Here is a 14,306-nt window from a genome sequence, read left to right as displayed (position 1 = left end):
TTTTTGAACTCAAAACCCTAGAGTTCAGCGGAAAATCTTGATAATCTTACATGTCAACTCAGGAAATCTGAAACCTGATATTCAAATATGGGATGGACGGCATTTCACTGTGTAAGACACAAAAATTAAAGAGTTCGTACTAATGCAAACTTCAGAATGAAAGTGAAAGCCTATAGAATATGATCCTATAGAACTTATTTTTGATATTATGATCTGCTTTCTTTTGCTTTCTCACAATTCAAGATTCCGAAAGTATTGACATTGGGCCCAACAAATTATACCCAATGTCTGTGTTTTTCCATTACTTTTTCTTTTTTTTTTTTCATTATTTATTTTCATTTCTATTTTAAGAATTAAAAAGTCATAAATGAAATATAGAATCAGTTTCCTTAATGAGTAAAGAGATAATTCAAAGACAATAAAGGGTTCTGCTCTGGCCGCTCTTCTTCCTTTTTCATCAAAACCTGTTAACCAATCAGAAACCACAGTCTAGTAATTCTTGAACAACCAAGACTGAATGGCTCAGCCTGGTTTGAGTCTATCTATTAGTAGTTTCTTCATTGGACAAAAATGACCAGAAATTCCGTGCCTATTTCTTTACTACATTCTTAAGTTACTAAGTACAAAGTTTTGACTAAATTCCTTAGTGCAGTTTATATATTTCAATTCTTTCAAGTGCATAATTCAATTTAAAGCTAATTTTGTTTCTTGAGTCCATTTACTTAAATAAGCTGAACCAAATATTTGTTTCCTTTGCTCATTGTGACATTGTATTCGTTACCTCATAAAAATAGCTAGGAAATTCTTACCAGCTATTTTATTTTATTTTTTACATAAGTTAGTTTCTAATTGAAAGGCCAAAGAATTAGCTGTGAATTTTAATTTTTATGAAATCTAGTTTTTAAATATTCTAGTTGAACTTTTGTTTGTATTTTTAGTTGTTTCTACTTGTGGTCGTTCCATTTGTACATATTTGTGTGTATATAGTTGAAGTTGATTATATTAAAAGTTAAATAAATATTCCTTTTTTAAAAAACAAAGTTTCTCACCCATCATATATTTATTAATTTAAAATAAATAAAATAAGTGCAATAAAAGAAACTACAGTTTTATTGTTCACTGATTTTTGTTTTTGAAAAAACTGTTTTTATATGAAAACAAAATTTGAATTGATTCCATAAATCTTCCATGGAATGGTTTTGCATTGATTGTTATTAGATTTGTACGGGACTCATCTTTTAAAGTAAAAAGGAAAAAAAAATATTTTGAATTGTTGATGTAAATTTTCAATTTAAAAAAAAATAGTGAAAAGAGTAAATAGAATAATCCTCGGAACATATTATTCCAAAGCAGACTGAAAATTAGGAGTACATATTGTATTTTTAAAAATAGTTTATAATGTAGCAACATAATATATATAGATTATATATATTAAAGAAAAACCATATGATAAATAAACATTACTATCCCAACGTTATAGTTTGCTGCTTTGTTTGTTTCATTTTTAATCTCATGGAATTAATATGATTTTCTTGGACGAGATTGTCCCAAGAGAAAGATAATTATCTTATTAACTATAACGTTAAGATTATTAACTTTTAGTTATAACGGTAATTATCATTATTAATACTTTTTTCCTATAATAAAAAAATAAAACTGTTGTCTGAACCAGTTAACACACTCTTCTAGGAGATGGTATCGTAACATGAGCAAAATTGGGTATAAGCGATTTTGATTATTTCACTTTATCCTCCTCTGAGGTTTAATTTGAATAGGGATAAAATAAGTATTTCAATTTTTGATTAATACATCATACTTAATTTGTAAAATTTTCTTTCTTTTCTCTTATTTAAAATGGTGATATCCTAATCGTATACACTAATCTCCAAGGGAGTGGAATTACTGTCTAGAGTTGTTGCACCTAGTCTTCACATTTTTTTTGTTGATAAGCTTAACACCATCTAACTGTTCTCGAAACTAAGATTATGAATACTAATTATCCACTTAAATTATTCTACTTTGAGTAATGTATTCTATTTTAATGATCATTTAATTGCTACTAGCTAATCTAAAGAATATCGTAAAACTACTCTGAACAATTTTATTAAGTAATAATTAGGCCGATGGCCACAACTCTTCCTTCTCTTTTGTAGAGCAGTTGAGTACGGCCATCGTATTTTTTTTATTTACTAATGCCATTCAAAATCAAAGCAGGGCTAAATAGATGCGGAAAATTTGAAATACCGTTTTTTTTTTTTTCTTTTAAAGCCCAGAAAGGCTTAAATTATTTCAGTTGATACGATCAGTCTGAGAGCGTTACTTCAGTATGTGCTACGCTCTAGGAAATGTTACTCTCACTAGTATTTTGCATTTGTTTTGTAATGTTTGTTCTTGTGTTATAATATTAATTCTGCTTTTGTTTTTTTTCTTCTTTTACGCAGGCCATCAGAATTTTGTTTTATTTTTGGGGTTGGTTTGACAACAGAATTACGTTTTTATCAAAAATATATTAATTAATGAGACAGAATTCTCATAAGCGTAACTGGTTTTTTGTTTCAAGAAATCTTGCCATCCTCGTACAAAGATAATCCTTTTTTTTCAAAATAAAGTCATATGTATATCTGTGTCATATGGAAAGAATGAAAACTATATCTATGAGTTGATTTTTTTAATTTTTTTTTTTTTTGCGTTGACATAATTTTCCTGTACATTAATTTTAGAGTTATTGAAAAAAGCTAGTTATCTTAATTTTGTGTTTGAATAAAAAGAAACTATTGAAAGCATATGAATTATCATTTAAATTTGCATAAAAACAGTGTTTTGTTTTTATATTCTATAAATGGATCGAATAGTAGAAGTGTTCTATATCTGGCATCAAAATTTTTTATAATGTGACCTAATCGTACATATAGCAGGTAATTATAATTATTGTTTCATTCTGGTAACTAACAGATTCATTAGATTAATCGTAGAATATTTATAAACTTTTCTAGTCCGATACAGACGCTAATCCAATATATCTAAGTCTTTATAATCAATAGTAGTAAATAATAAAAAAAAGCAGATATGCTCAAAAAACACCTGAAAATTTAAAAAAAAAAAAAATATTTTTTGCAAAATTAAGATTATTTGAAGACATAGAAATTTCTCCTCAGAGTCTTTATATGTTGCCTCAATATTCTTCGAATTAAGCATATATTGAATTTAAGTTATGTACTTTGGACACGCCATACATTAGACTTAATAAGTTTCCATTTAGCTGATTATCGCAATAAGCACCCCAACTGATAGTTGGAAAACAACTAATTCAATGATGTCTAACTTGATTCTACAATGAGGGGCCATGGCCAAAATATAATTGTTCAACTCAAGCAAGTACACCCACGCTGCACCCTAGATCTTTCAGCGGTGAATTCTAAATTTCAACCATGAAAAATATTTAATGGTTCGATAGTTGGACCTTCGATATAAAGCCAGTTCGTAAAGTAAGCATTACTAATTTTTTATTTAAATGGCGACAGCAAACATGATTATGAAATAGCTCTTTTGTAGAAAGTTTCATGTTATAGCTACTCGTTTCCATTATTTGAACTATTTTATTAGTATTATTACTTTATTAATTAAAACTCCGTCAAAATTTGAGGTCAAAGACGTACGAAACCCTCTCTGCAGTGCATTGCAGCCTTCAAAAGAGTTCTTTCGTTAGTCACTGATGAGTGAGCTATTGAGGCTCCTACAATAAGAAATTCTAATGATGAGTCTTTTATTATTACTTCAACGTCAACAGAAATTGAAACACATGTTTCCGGAGGAAAAATAATAGCTGAATAAATCAGATTATATAGTTGGAAAAAATCCTATATACTGTAATTTTCTTTCAGACAGTGGTTTGGAAAAAGTGATGTGAAATGGGAGAAAACTCATTTCTAAAAGACATTGATTGTTGAAACAAAAATGAGTGAATATTTAATCTTAAATATACGAGTATATAAGACTTCAAATATCTAATATTATGTTTCATATTTTGTTAAGTGAAATCGATAAATATCATTATAATTGTAATAATTACAAAAAAAAAAAAAAACCCCAACGCTATGCCGAATTAGCTAATTCTCAAATAATAATAAATTGAGGCTCCTACAATGAGAAATTCTAATGATGAGTCTTTTATTATTACTTCAACGTCAACAGAAATTGAAACACATCTCAATTATAATAAACAATTTGGTACGAATGAAAATCGTTTTCTACTTGAAAAAGCCTCAATTATAATAGTTTTCAAGAACTATAGTTCATTTAACAGTAATAACCTCCAAAGTGAGTAAAAATAAATTAGAAACATTATTTTAAACTACTTATTGATTTTTATTTCCTCTTCCTAATATGAGCAACTCAGAGAAGATATTATCTTGGTAGAAAAACGATTTTGAGTTTTTTTATCTTTTTTTTTTTTACAAGTGGAACGGACGTCATATAATGATGACCAAATTTGATATTTAGACTCGGACTCGTTAAGGGACAAGCTTTTAGAAAAATTATCCAACTAACTGGAATGTCACATTATTGAATCAATTTTTCAGTCTTGCGAGTGCTTTTCTCAAAAATGGCTCCAATTTTATTTAAAACTTAGACTGCTAAACGTAAAAATGGTGCCATCAAAGGATCTGAACATTTAACATATCGTAGCAAAAGGCACAGCGAAAAACTTCTGAAGTGTGAACCACAAACAGTCTAGCACGATAGATGAAACACATGCGAACAAACTTCATCCAGCCACTCGCGACTACGATATCGCACCAATAAGGCCAGGGCGCCAACCAGACTTCTACAGGCCTCTTGACGGTCCACCGCAGACTGAGTTGCAAGACTGTTTTTCAGTCAAATAAAATAGTTACCAATAATTATCGACACTCTTAAAACAGGAAAATCGTAACTCAAAGAGAATTTGCAACGAATTGATCGAGTACTTCCTTAATGTGCTACTTTCTTCAAGGCAAGGGATTAATTATTGCCTTACTTGAAACTTATACTTAAAAGTGTGCATGCAGTTTTCAAGTCGCATACAGCTTGTTCCTGTAGATTTCGATCTTTACAAATGAGCCATTGACGTCTCAACATCTTCAGAATACTTCGACTCTGACCGTAGGCTTTTTTTATTTACTAGGTTCAATTTATTATGCGTTTATATAAACATGTGGAATATGATGAAATAGATTGCTTCAGCGAAAATAATAAATACATTATAATTTCATTCAAAATTAATAAAATATATAACTTTAAATTCAAAATTAATCAAGGATAATAAATGCCTTGCAATCAAGGATAATTCACTAATTACATCATTCAATTCTCCTTTAAAACAACAGATCATCTCAACTCTAAAACGCTTAAAATTTCGTAGTTTTTAGAATTCATACTAATTCCTAAGTGATTAAATGAATTGGCCCGCATTTATTCTACATACAACTTGTTTGATGGACTTTTAAGAAAACATAATTACCAATTATCATTTTTGGTAATATGTAATAACATACAACATAACAGTTATACTGCAGAGCTCATTTCATGTCCTTATATTCATAGAGACTCCACATGATTCAGCCTTAAATTTTTGTTGTGAAACAGAAGGTAATAGGTAATAAAGCAAGACTCAATTTCACTTGAAATTTCATTCACAATGGAATATCCTGAACATACCGTTTATATATACAAAATAATGTCGCTGCGATCTCTGACGTCCGTGGACTCTTCCTTAGAATCATCCATATATTCGACTCATCATGCAATTAAAACCATTTCGTAGTAAAATTGTACAGTGTTTTTAGAGGTCAGAGTAACACGCTAGATTCCCAGGTATATGATTTCGTCTTCTGGTACTTCTGTCCCTGATGAATGTTTAATCTTTCTTTCCCTAAAAGCCTCCACTGGATATTTAATAGATAGTTTTATAGATAGTAATGGATAGTTTGGGTAGATGGATAGTTTTAATGGTAAGTAGAGAATTGTAATAGAAAATCAATTCTTTGTCATGGTGAATAAATCTTATCTTTTGGTTAACTTTGCATTCTCGAGTGTATACCTTTGAGGAGAAGAGCTAAACATTGACAAATGCACATTAGAACCTTTACCAATAGTTTTCATGAGTGACGAAGTTCATTTTATTAAGACTGGGTTAAAGTGTCAAAGTCGATAGTCCACTTACTATTAAAGTTTATTACTTTGAAAATTCAAATTAGAAAGCTTGAAAATAAATTGATCAATAAATAAAACCAATTAAAATTTAAGTACAAAGTTAGTTGTGATATAATTTTGTTTTCTTCATTTTGTTTAAGATGTTGCTGAATATTACTTTCCACAGTAAGTTAATTCTGTGCAATGTACATTCTGATTCATGTTCCCTATAACCTGCACGGAGCGGGATTTATGGATGTTATTGAAACAGGTAAGTTGTTTATTTTTTTCAGTACTGATTTACTGTTAATACTAATTTCACACATCAATTGCTACATAAGTGATCAAATAATCAGAAAAGCTAATAAACCCTTTTTAACCGCCACGATTGCTGAGCAGTCAAGAGTCGAGTACGCAAAGCTAAGATGTATTATGGTGCTGGGTTTGATTCCCCGTCTATGCCTGGGATTTTATTTAATGGGTAATAAAAGAAATTTATAGTGGAGTACGTTTGCTAATTACCTCCGTCTTCACCTAAGTCCTTAAATTTGACTTATGTCCCGCCTAAAAAAATATATAAAAATATTATATAAGTATATAATGGTATACTTCAATAAACCTGTTCATTATAAGTATCTTAGTCAAATACGATGCAACTAACATTAGTTCATGCCATATTTTTGCACCAATTGAATTTTTTTTAAACCTTTGAAAGCAAAATTTAAATTTTTTCCCAACTCATCCGCAGAGCGAAAGAATGGTTTCTTAACAGACTCATTTAAATGAAAAACTGAAAATTGATTGAATCCCAATGGCGGATACTACTACTTCATTCATAAGTGCAGTCTGTTCAAACGATTATCTATGAAGAAACTTTCAGTCAAGAAAACCATTATGTTCATTTTTAAGAAAAGGAGTGTAGAATGCCAGTAAAAATCAACTCCAGGCCTTTAGTTTTTTGAAAATTACGAAGTATTACAAAAGTCTTGCGTTTTTTTAAAATTTATTTATTTAGAAGAAGAAATCAGAAGGATGATAAATTTCTGGTTAATTCCGATGGGCGAGATATTTTTTGGTATCTGAATTTATTTGGTTCTTGATGCCCAAGAATACTCTCACTAACTGTTCCCTTTACAATTTTCCAGCAAAAATGCGTTTAAAAGACATCTTTCAAATGTCGTTTATCTTCAATCTTCTTAAAAAAAAGATGAGACCTTCACTGCAAATTCAGCTGGTTCTTTAACTAAAATCAACACTTCTCAAGTAGTAGGGAATCCTGAAAAGCGGGAAATTCTTTATTGTCACCTACCAGATTTGTTTTTATAATTTGAAGTCCGCCAATAAACCCAAAAAGTCAGGTTCTACTTTGTCTACTTCTTACCCTTTTTGCTATCAACGTACAATTTTATGATTTTTTTTTTTAAATAACTCACCAGCGCCATTTTTTTTTCTCGATATAAAACATCAATCTTTTATCCTCAATAATCTTATAAAAGTTCTCTTTCCATTTTAATTATTCTTCTTATCTCAGAATGCTTTACTTTTACTCTTCTCTGTTTTCTTATCAACCTTCTTCAGAAATCCATTCCGTGAAAAATTAAATCTCGAAAATTGCCGTAAATATATCAGTACCACGGAGATATACAACACTATGTCACATTTTTAATTTTTTAGAAGAAAGCAAATGAAAGATTTTTTCTTACTTATAAGCCCTCGGGAGTTATTTTGCTTAAATATTTGGTGGATAATAAGTAACATAGATGCGCGATAACAGATGATTGTGAAATAAAAAAATTTGTAATAAAAACATTAAAAAAAGAAATTTTGAAAAAAATGGATTTAGTGTTGTATACCTCCGAGGTACTGATATATTTAATTTGTGTACTTGCAAGGATGTACCTGTACCAGAATATAGAGTTGAGCATCCCAATAACTATTCACCCTGACAGATTCTTTGGAATGATTTCCTCACTTATTTGAAGCCAGATTTTGAAGTTATTAATGGCTTTAATATTTAGATCTTCTTCTGACCTCTCATCCGTTTTCTTTGAGCTAAAGAATTCTGATTTTTATTGTTAATGATTAACCTCCCAAAATTTGTAAACTTCGGCCAAATATCCTACACATGTAACTGACATCTTATGTATTCATCATCTTGCTCTATTACTGCTCAATCATCGGTAAAGAGCGAAGGATGATACAGAAATCCTATACTCAGAAATCCTAAATGATCCTCATTTATTACATTTATTATTTTGCACCCTCTTACGTTCTGCATGACATTTTAATACCAAAAGCAGAAAATTGTCATTGTAATTAGATTGCAGTAAAAGACAATGCTGAGTTTTTTGCGCTAATTTGTTCCTGTCAACAAAAGTAAAATAATCCTTTGACGAAGTTTGATTCACTGAGCAATGTGCAATTACCTGCTGGTGAATGTGGAAAGAGAAAGTGAACTGTACTGAATGCTCTAACTTTCCATCCTAATTTCTGCGTTTCCTTACTTTATAAACTCAACATACATTTACTAAATGTAAAAAAAGGGCAAAAACGGTTAAATAAAAACTCAAATTCTCAATAAAATTTAGTTTTCCTTGAAATTTGGAAAAACATTAGTTATAATAATTAGCCATACGTTTAATTGCCACAATCCTATCTAAGGGTCGCTTATAGATATCATTAGCATTAGAATAAATGTTTATTTATAGTTACCATGATGCTGTAGTTGTTACATGATACATACAAAAAAACCTGCAAATATGTAGCCTCAAAGTGGAATGATGTGTATTCCCTAATCTGTAATACAATTTTTTAATGTACTAGAAACCTATCAATATACACTGGCACAATTTTAACCCCAACATTTCTTTTTACACCTTATAGGTGGTATGTAATTGTCCTATATCAATACTTTCATTTACATTATGTGTAAAGAACAAATTTTTTTTCTCTTCCAGAATTCGTAATATCAATTTTCTCAAAGCAAATTGCAATAAAACTGATAGATCAATAATTTGTTTTTATTAGTAGGAATTAAAATGAAGTACAAGAAAATACTCTCACAACTATCTCTAGCTAATATAACAAAGGTTCTAGCACAATTTTCTTCCAATTCCGAATATTTGAAACATTTTTGTGTTACATAAACTTACACATCCATTATGTAAAAACTACAGTTTAAACTCAGGAAATTGAACTGACATTTCACGTAGGAGTCCATATAGAACGTACTTGCAACTTGACTTGAATTTGCTATGTTCTGGTTGGAAGTTTGGTGGTAACCATTAACGAAATTGAGGAGTCTATGTTTATCAATTCCTTTAAATAAAGATAAAGAAAAAAATTGAACCTAAAGGGCACCGTAAATATATTGGGAAATCGAAAACTATGCGACAATCAATGATCTTTCCCCAAAGAAGTTCGTTCGTACTTACGAGTCTTATGTGAGCGAGATCAATCTCTTTTACCAAAAGGAAGGGGGCTTGTGATGATAGGCAATATCAGAAATCCTGCTCTCCTATTCAGTCGGCACTTTAGATTAGATTTAGTTCACTTGTAAGAAACCTCAGGTAGCGGGGATTTGATTCAAATCTCGATTAAAAAATAAAGAATTATAGTTGCTTAGATTTCACACAAAGATTAAATGTTAAAATTTAGATTCAATTAAATTTCTGCTGTTTAATAACCATTAATATAAAATAGGTGGAATGTAAAATGCTTGCCCAGGTCATAAACTTTTCAAGATTTAAAACCAAAATTAGTTTAGTTTTAAATATTAGGTATATACCAAAATAAAAATTAACTACTTAAATATATTTATCATCTTTTTATCTTTGGAATGTTCATATGAACAGGAGTTATTTGCTAGCAAATCATACATAAAAGACGTCCTCTTCTACATGATCATTTCTCCAGTGATCTTATGATCTCTTTGCTGGTATCTGAATGTTACACGCACAACAAGAATTTGCACAGACATCTCCTACGTTTCACAAGTGAGTTTGCAGCAAGGAAAGTCATATTATCTTTCCAGCAGACAAGTCCCCTTTGAAAATATCGCTAAGAGTTTTGCTTCTTGTTTCTTCATAGAACATGGATTTTTTCCTATGCTTTTCAACCTGTCCAATCGATTTTTTGACTAGAAACTTTTTAAAATTTTCGTAGAACAAGTTACTTCAGTTTTTGGTTGGTTATATAATTTGGATATCTCAAAGAAAAATTTGTTGACGCCTGAAAAGCACATTTTAGTTGGGAGTAATGTGCTACTCTTTTGGGAATATTTTCTCTTATTTCTTCGAACTATAATTTGTATTTATTTTTCTAATCGTTATTAGATTTCTTTGCATAAAAACATGTTAATAGTTCCAGTTAATTGACGTCTTTTTCTTTTTTTCATTGCAACTTTAAATTAGAACTACATCTTAAAAATGGTTTCTTCGTCAAAATAGCTTGAACGCCCAAGAGCTTATTATCGTAAATTAGTTACATATTTAAAAAAAACCTACAGATCTTGCCCAGACCTGTTAAGTAATTCTTAGCTTCTTCGTAAAAGGATCCTTTTAGATATAATTTCAGATCACCCGTTGAACAAACGGTTTTTGTTTTGCTCATTCGATGAAAATTTTGATAAATTAAGTTGAAACTAAATATTGGTAGTGACTTTTGTATTCCACACTGATTAAAAAAATACAATTTCTGTTATCTTGAATATGGCTTTAAAAAGATGCAGTAACACTGCATTAATTTAATTTCGTTTAGATGGTTGGACAAATCATAATTGACTCCCTTTAAGGATAGATTTGTGAGACGCTTTTGTATATACTACATTTAATACTACATGCTTCTTCAGTTCTTTGTTTAGAGGTTAACCATTAACCAATAAAGATGAAGAAAGGAAACATCATAGCAATCCAACCAATGAGGGAAGCGGATAGCACTGTAACTAATTTATAATAGTAGAAATCCTAATGGTTAAGAAACCACTTACATATAGGTTATGTTTAAACTTTAAATAGCGATCTAGCAAATAGGAACTTTTAGAAATCCATGCAATATGATTGGTGCTCGGTATATTCATCCAATAGCTATCATGCTAAATACTGAATATTAAAATCTCAAGCGCTTCCTTCAGGCATTTAATGTCGGAACTACATACGCGATACCACATACGCACGCGCCCAGAACTAAGATAAATTAGTTACATAAACTATTTCAATATCTGCTTTATCGATTGGAATTAATGGATCACCCGATGTGATTAATTTAATTACTGATCAAATTCTAATTTAATTTCCGAGCGATCCAAAAATGTAAATATGGATAAGACACTTCGGTGTAAAATAGAAATCCAAAAATTTCCAATTTTTACAAAGCAATAAATGAATGAAGCTACAAAATTAGTATTTGATGCCCTGATTATGTAAATTTATACTTTAATCATAATTGAAGATGTCTACTGGGTGTTGCAGGTTATGGTGTATTCAAGTATGTTTCTTAATATTTAACTGGAAAGTATGTCTAAAATTACTTTCTTTATTCGAAAAATATCATCGCACATAATGTTAAATAATTACATTAATTACAAAATATTTCTCACCAGAAATAGCATTCACAAAAAGCCAAAAATAGTATAAGATGATTGGGTTAATTTATGGATGAAGAGCTAAGCGGTTACCAGATGTCTAAATGTCATACATCAATTCATCTGTCAGCTCCCTACCACCCTTGCAGTAAATCAGAAATACCAACGTAACACTTCTGAAGTAAATCGAAAATCTTTTCTATAAATATGGAAAGCATAAACAATCTTTATAAATTAATTGTTAAAGATATATACACGTTGAAAGCTTAAAGATTATTGAAGTAAAATAACACTATTAGAACGATTCATAGTTCCTGATAAAACTGTTAGGTTGTCTGCCTGCTGCCATGCTGCATTTGTTCTATATTCAGCACATTTCATCCCCACTTTTCAGTCATGTTCATGCTTGTTTTCTCTATTTATAATACTGCGTAATAAAATTTGTTCACTAACCATCATATTTAGTGACAACTGATTTTGACAACTGAGTTTAATTGTTTAAAGATATGATTCTCGTGCAATTAGGAGGAAATGAATGAACAAGGTAATAATTATTCATAATTTATAAAAACAAACTCTAATCGTAATAAATCTAAAACGACCAACTTCAAATTAATTAGTTTGGTTACATACTGATCGCAGTCACTTAAATAACCCAACTTCAAATCCTTATTTAGTCATTGAAAAAGCAATTATCACAGTACATAAAAAAAATTAATTTACAAACGTAAAGGAAGCCGTAAATCATAAAACGACAATGCTGCCTAATTAGTATTCAATTTCAGTACCACCCATGGGATGACTGATGTAATGCTTGCAGTTGGTAATAGTGGGATGAGTACCGTTAGATGGTACTCATAATTATCATGAGGGGGGATTATACTTTGAAGCATAAGGAAGTTTATTGTTCTATGTCCTTGGAGGGGGGATTTCACGCTTCTAGTACAGTTGGGTTATGTGGCAACTAGTACTTTTGAGGTTAGAATATTTCTGATAGTCTAGAATAAACTCTACTTTTATATGATTACTATCAGATAAACAAATAATAAATACAGTATCAGTTTAAAAAAGCTTTTAAAATATTAAATATCTGTATAACTAATACAATAATATTAAAAATAAAGATAATTAGGACACAATTTTTGTTGGAACGGACTGTATCAAAGACCTTGGGAACTCGATCCTAGCCTTATGTCAGGGCCCGTCTTATTCTGATGACGTCACCATCAATGATGGCGCCTTTTTTTGCTCAATGCAATTCTCCGCTCCTATTGGTACGGAACTGGATTTAGCCGCCATGTTGGTCACATGACTTTCAAAGCTGTGGGAAATGGGACGAAGAATATTTGTGCCCTGGCAGCGAGGCTAGGTCTGCCAAGTGCTTTCTCAGCTTTCAGTCCGTATGGGGGTACGTATATTGGTAATAGTGGGCTTTCATATGTGTTGATTTAGAATACCAGTGATGTCAATGTTTACTTTATGGTTACTTCTTTAAAATATATGTAATCAAAGTGTTATAACGTGTGAAATGCTCAAACTAATCTCTAATCAGCTGTTTAAATGAATGGAAGTTAAGAGAGTAACTTATGGCCGAAACAACGTAAATAATGGCGTTGCCTCCAATTGCCGCCTTATCTAGCAGTACAAAAACTGCAGCAAGCGAAGGTATTTTTACTTTGTTAACCTAGTATTCCAACATTTAACTAATCAAAATTTTAAGATAAAATTATTGTCCTACTTTCTTTGGATAGGTTTTATAATTGATTTTCGTTTTAAACTTATATTAATTTCACTTACGGAATTTTGCCTTTTTAACAGACCACACAGTTATAACCACAGTAAATAATGAAACAAAACGTTATTTCTACCAGTGAATCATTCTACGTATTTATTAATTTGCGATTGGCGTTAAGGTTCATTATAATCAGCTTCAGTTATTTTAGCTTTAAGATATTCTGATATTGAATGCATTTGTGTAGGATACTTCATCTTTCATTCTTTTAACAATTATCGTCTTAACTAATTGTTCTTATGAGGTGTAACTATAAGCGTTTTTCTATAGGCCTTTTCTACTTCTACTATTGATCAGTTATTTAACGTGAGTGTTTTGATCGTAGATCTGCCTTAGTTATTAGTTTTAAAAAAGTTAATTCGCTGTTATAAATTCTATATTTCAATTAGGTTATTCATTTATAAACATTATATCAGCTGACTTGTTGACAATTGTGCTAATTATTGTTTTGTTTGAATTTTGCGTATTCCACATTCCACCTTCCTGACTTTGTAATTGTACTGTTTTTGTTTGTCAGTTAGTAATTTGTCTCATTAAAGATCTTTTTTTATAATGAAAAGAGAATTGAAATTGTCTGGGCAACCTTTTGGTTCGAAATTTTTGATAAATAATTTTGCTCATACAAGAAAACCTATATATCTAGAAATCCTGAATGGCTGGTTCGAATTCACATTTCATGCTTAGATTTTTTTCTTTAATTTTCTTTCTATTACATGTATAAAACCATTAACGAATGAGCACATTTATGTTTAGTAAGGTGAA

General features: G+C 30.3%; 1 protein-coding gene across 9 annotated transcripts in view; it reads left to right on the top strand.

Annotated features, from left to right (window-relative positions):
* The first annotated feature begins 1,497 nt into the window (after positions 1-1,497).
* LOC141451108 (uncharacterized) overlaps positions 1,498-14,306 on the top strand; it is a 41,850-nt gene continuing 29,041 nt past the window's right edge. For 4 of the 9 annotated variants that reach the window (XM_074122211.1, XM_074122208.1, XM_074122207.1 and 1 more), the window contains exon 1: positions 13,046-13,160. In XM_074122211.1, the coding sequence (XP_073978312.1) occupies positions 13,061-13,160 (100 nt within the window). In that variant the 5' untranslated portion in view covers positions 13,046-13,060. Of the gene's footprint in view, positions 2,916-6,332; positions 6,443-12,165; positions 12,297-13,045; positions 13,418-14,306 lie in introns of those variants that run through there. The other 5 variants (XM_074122214.1, XM_074122212.1, XM_074122210.1 and 2 more) reach the window with 3 other exon arrangements.

Source organism: Rhodnius prolixus, unplaced genomic scaffold (assembly GCF_049639745.1).
Source record: "Rhodnius prolixus isolate KJV_2025 unplaced genomic scaffold, Rpr scaffold_8, whole genome shotgun sequence".
In the NCBI taxonomy this organism is placed as follows: domain Eukaryota; kingdom Metazoa; phylum Arthropoda; class Insecta; order Hemiptera; family Reduviidae; genus Rhodnius; species Rhodnius prolixus.
This window is presented reverse-complemented; position numbering and strand designations above follow the sequence as displayed.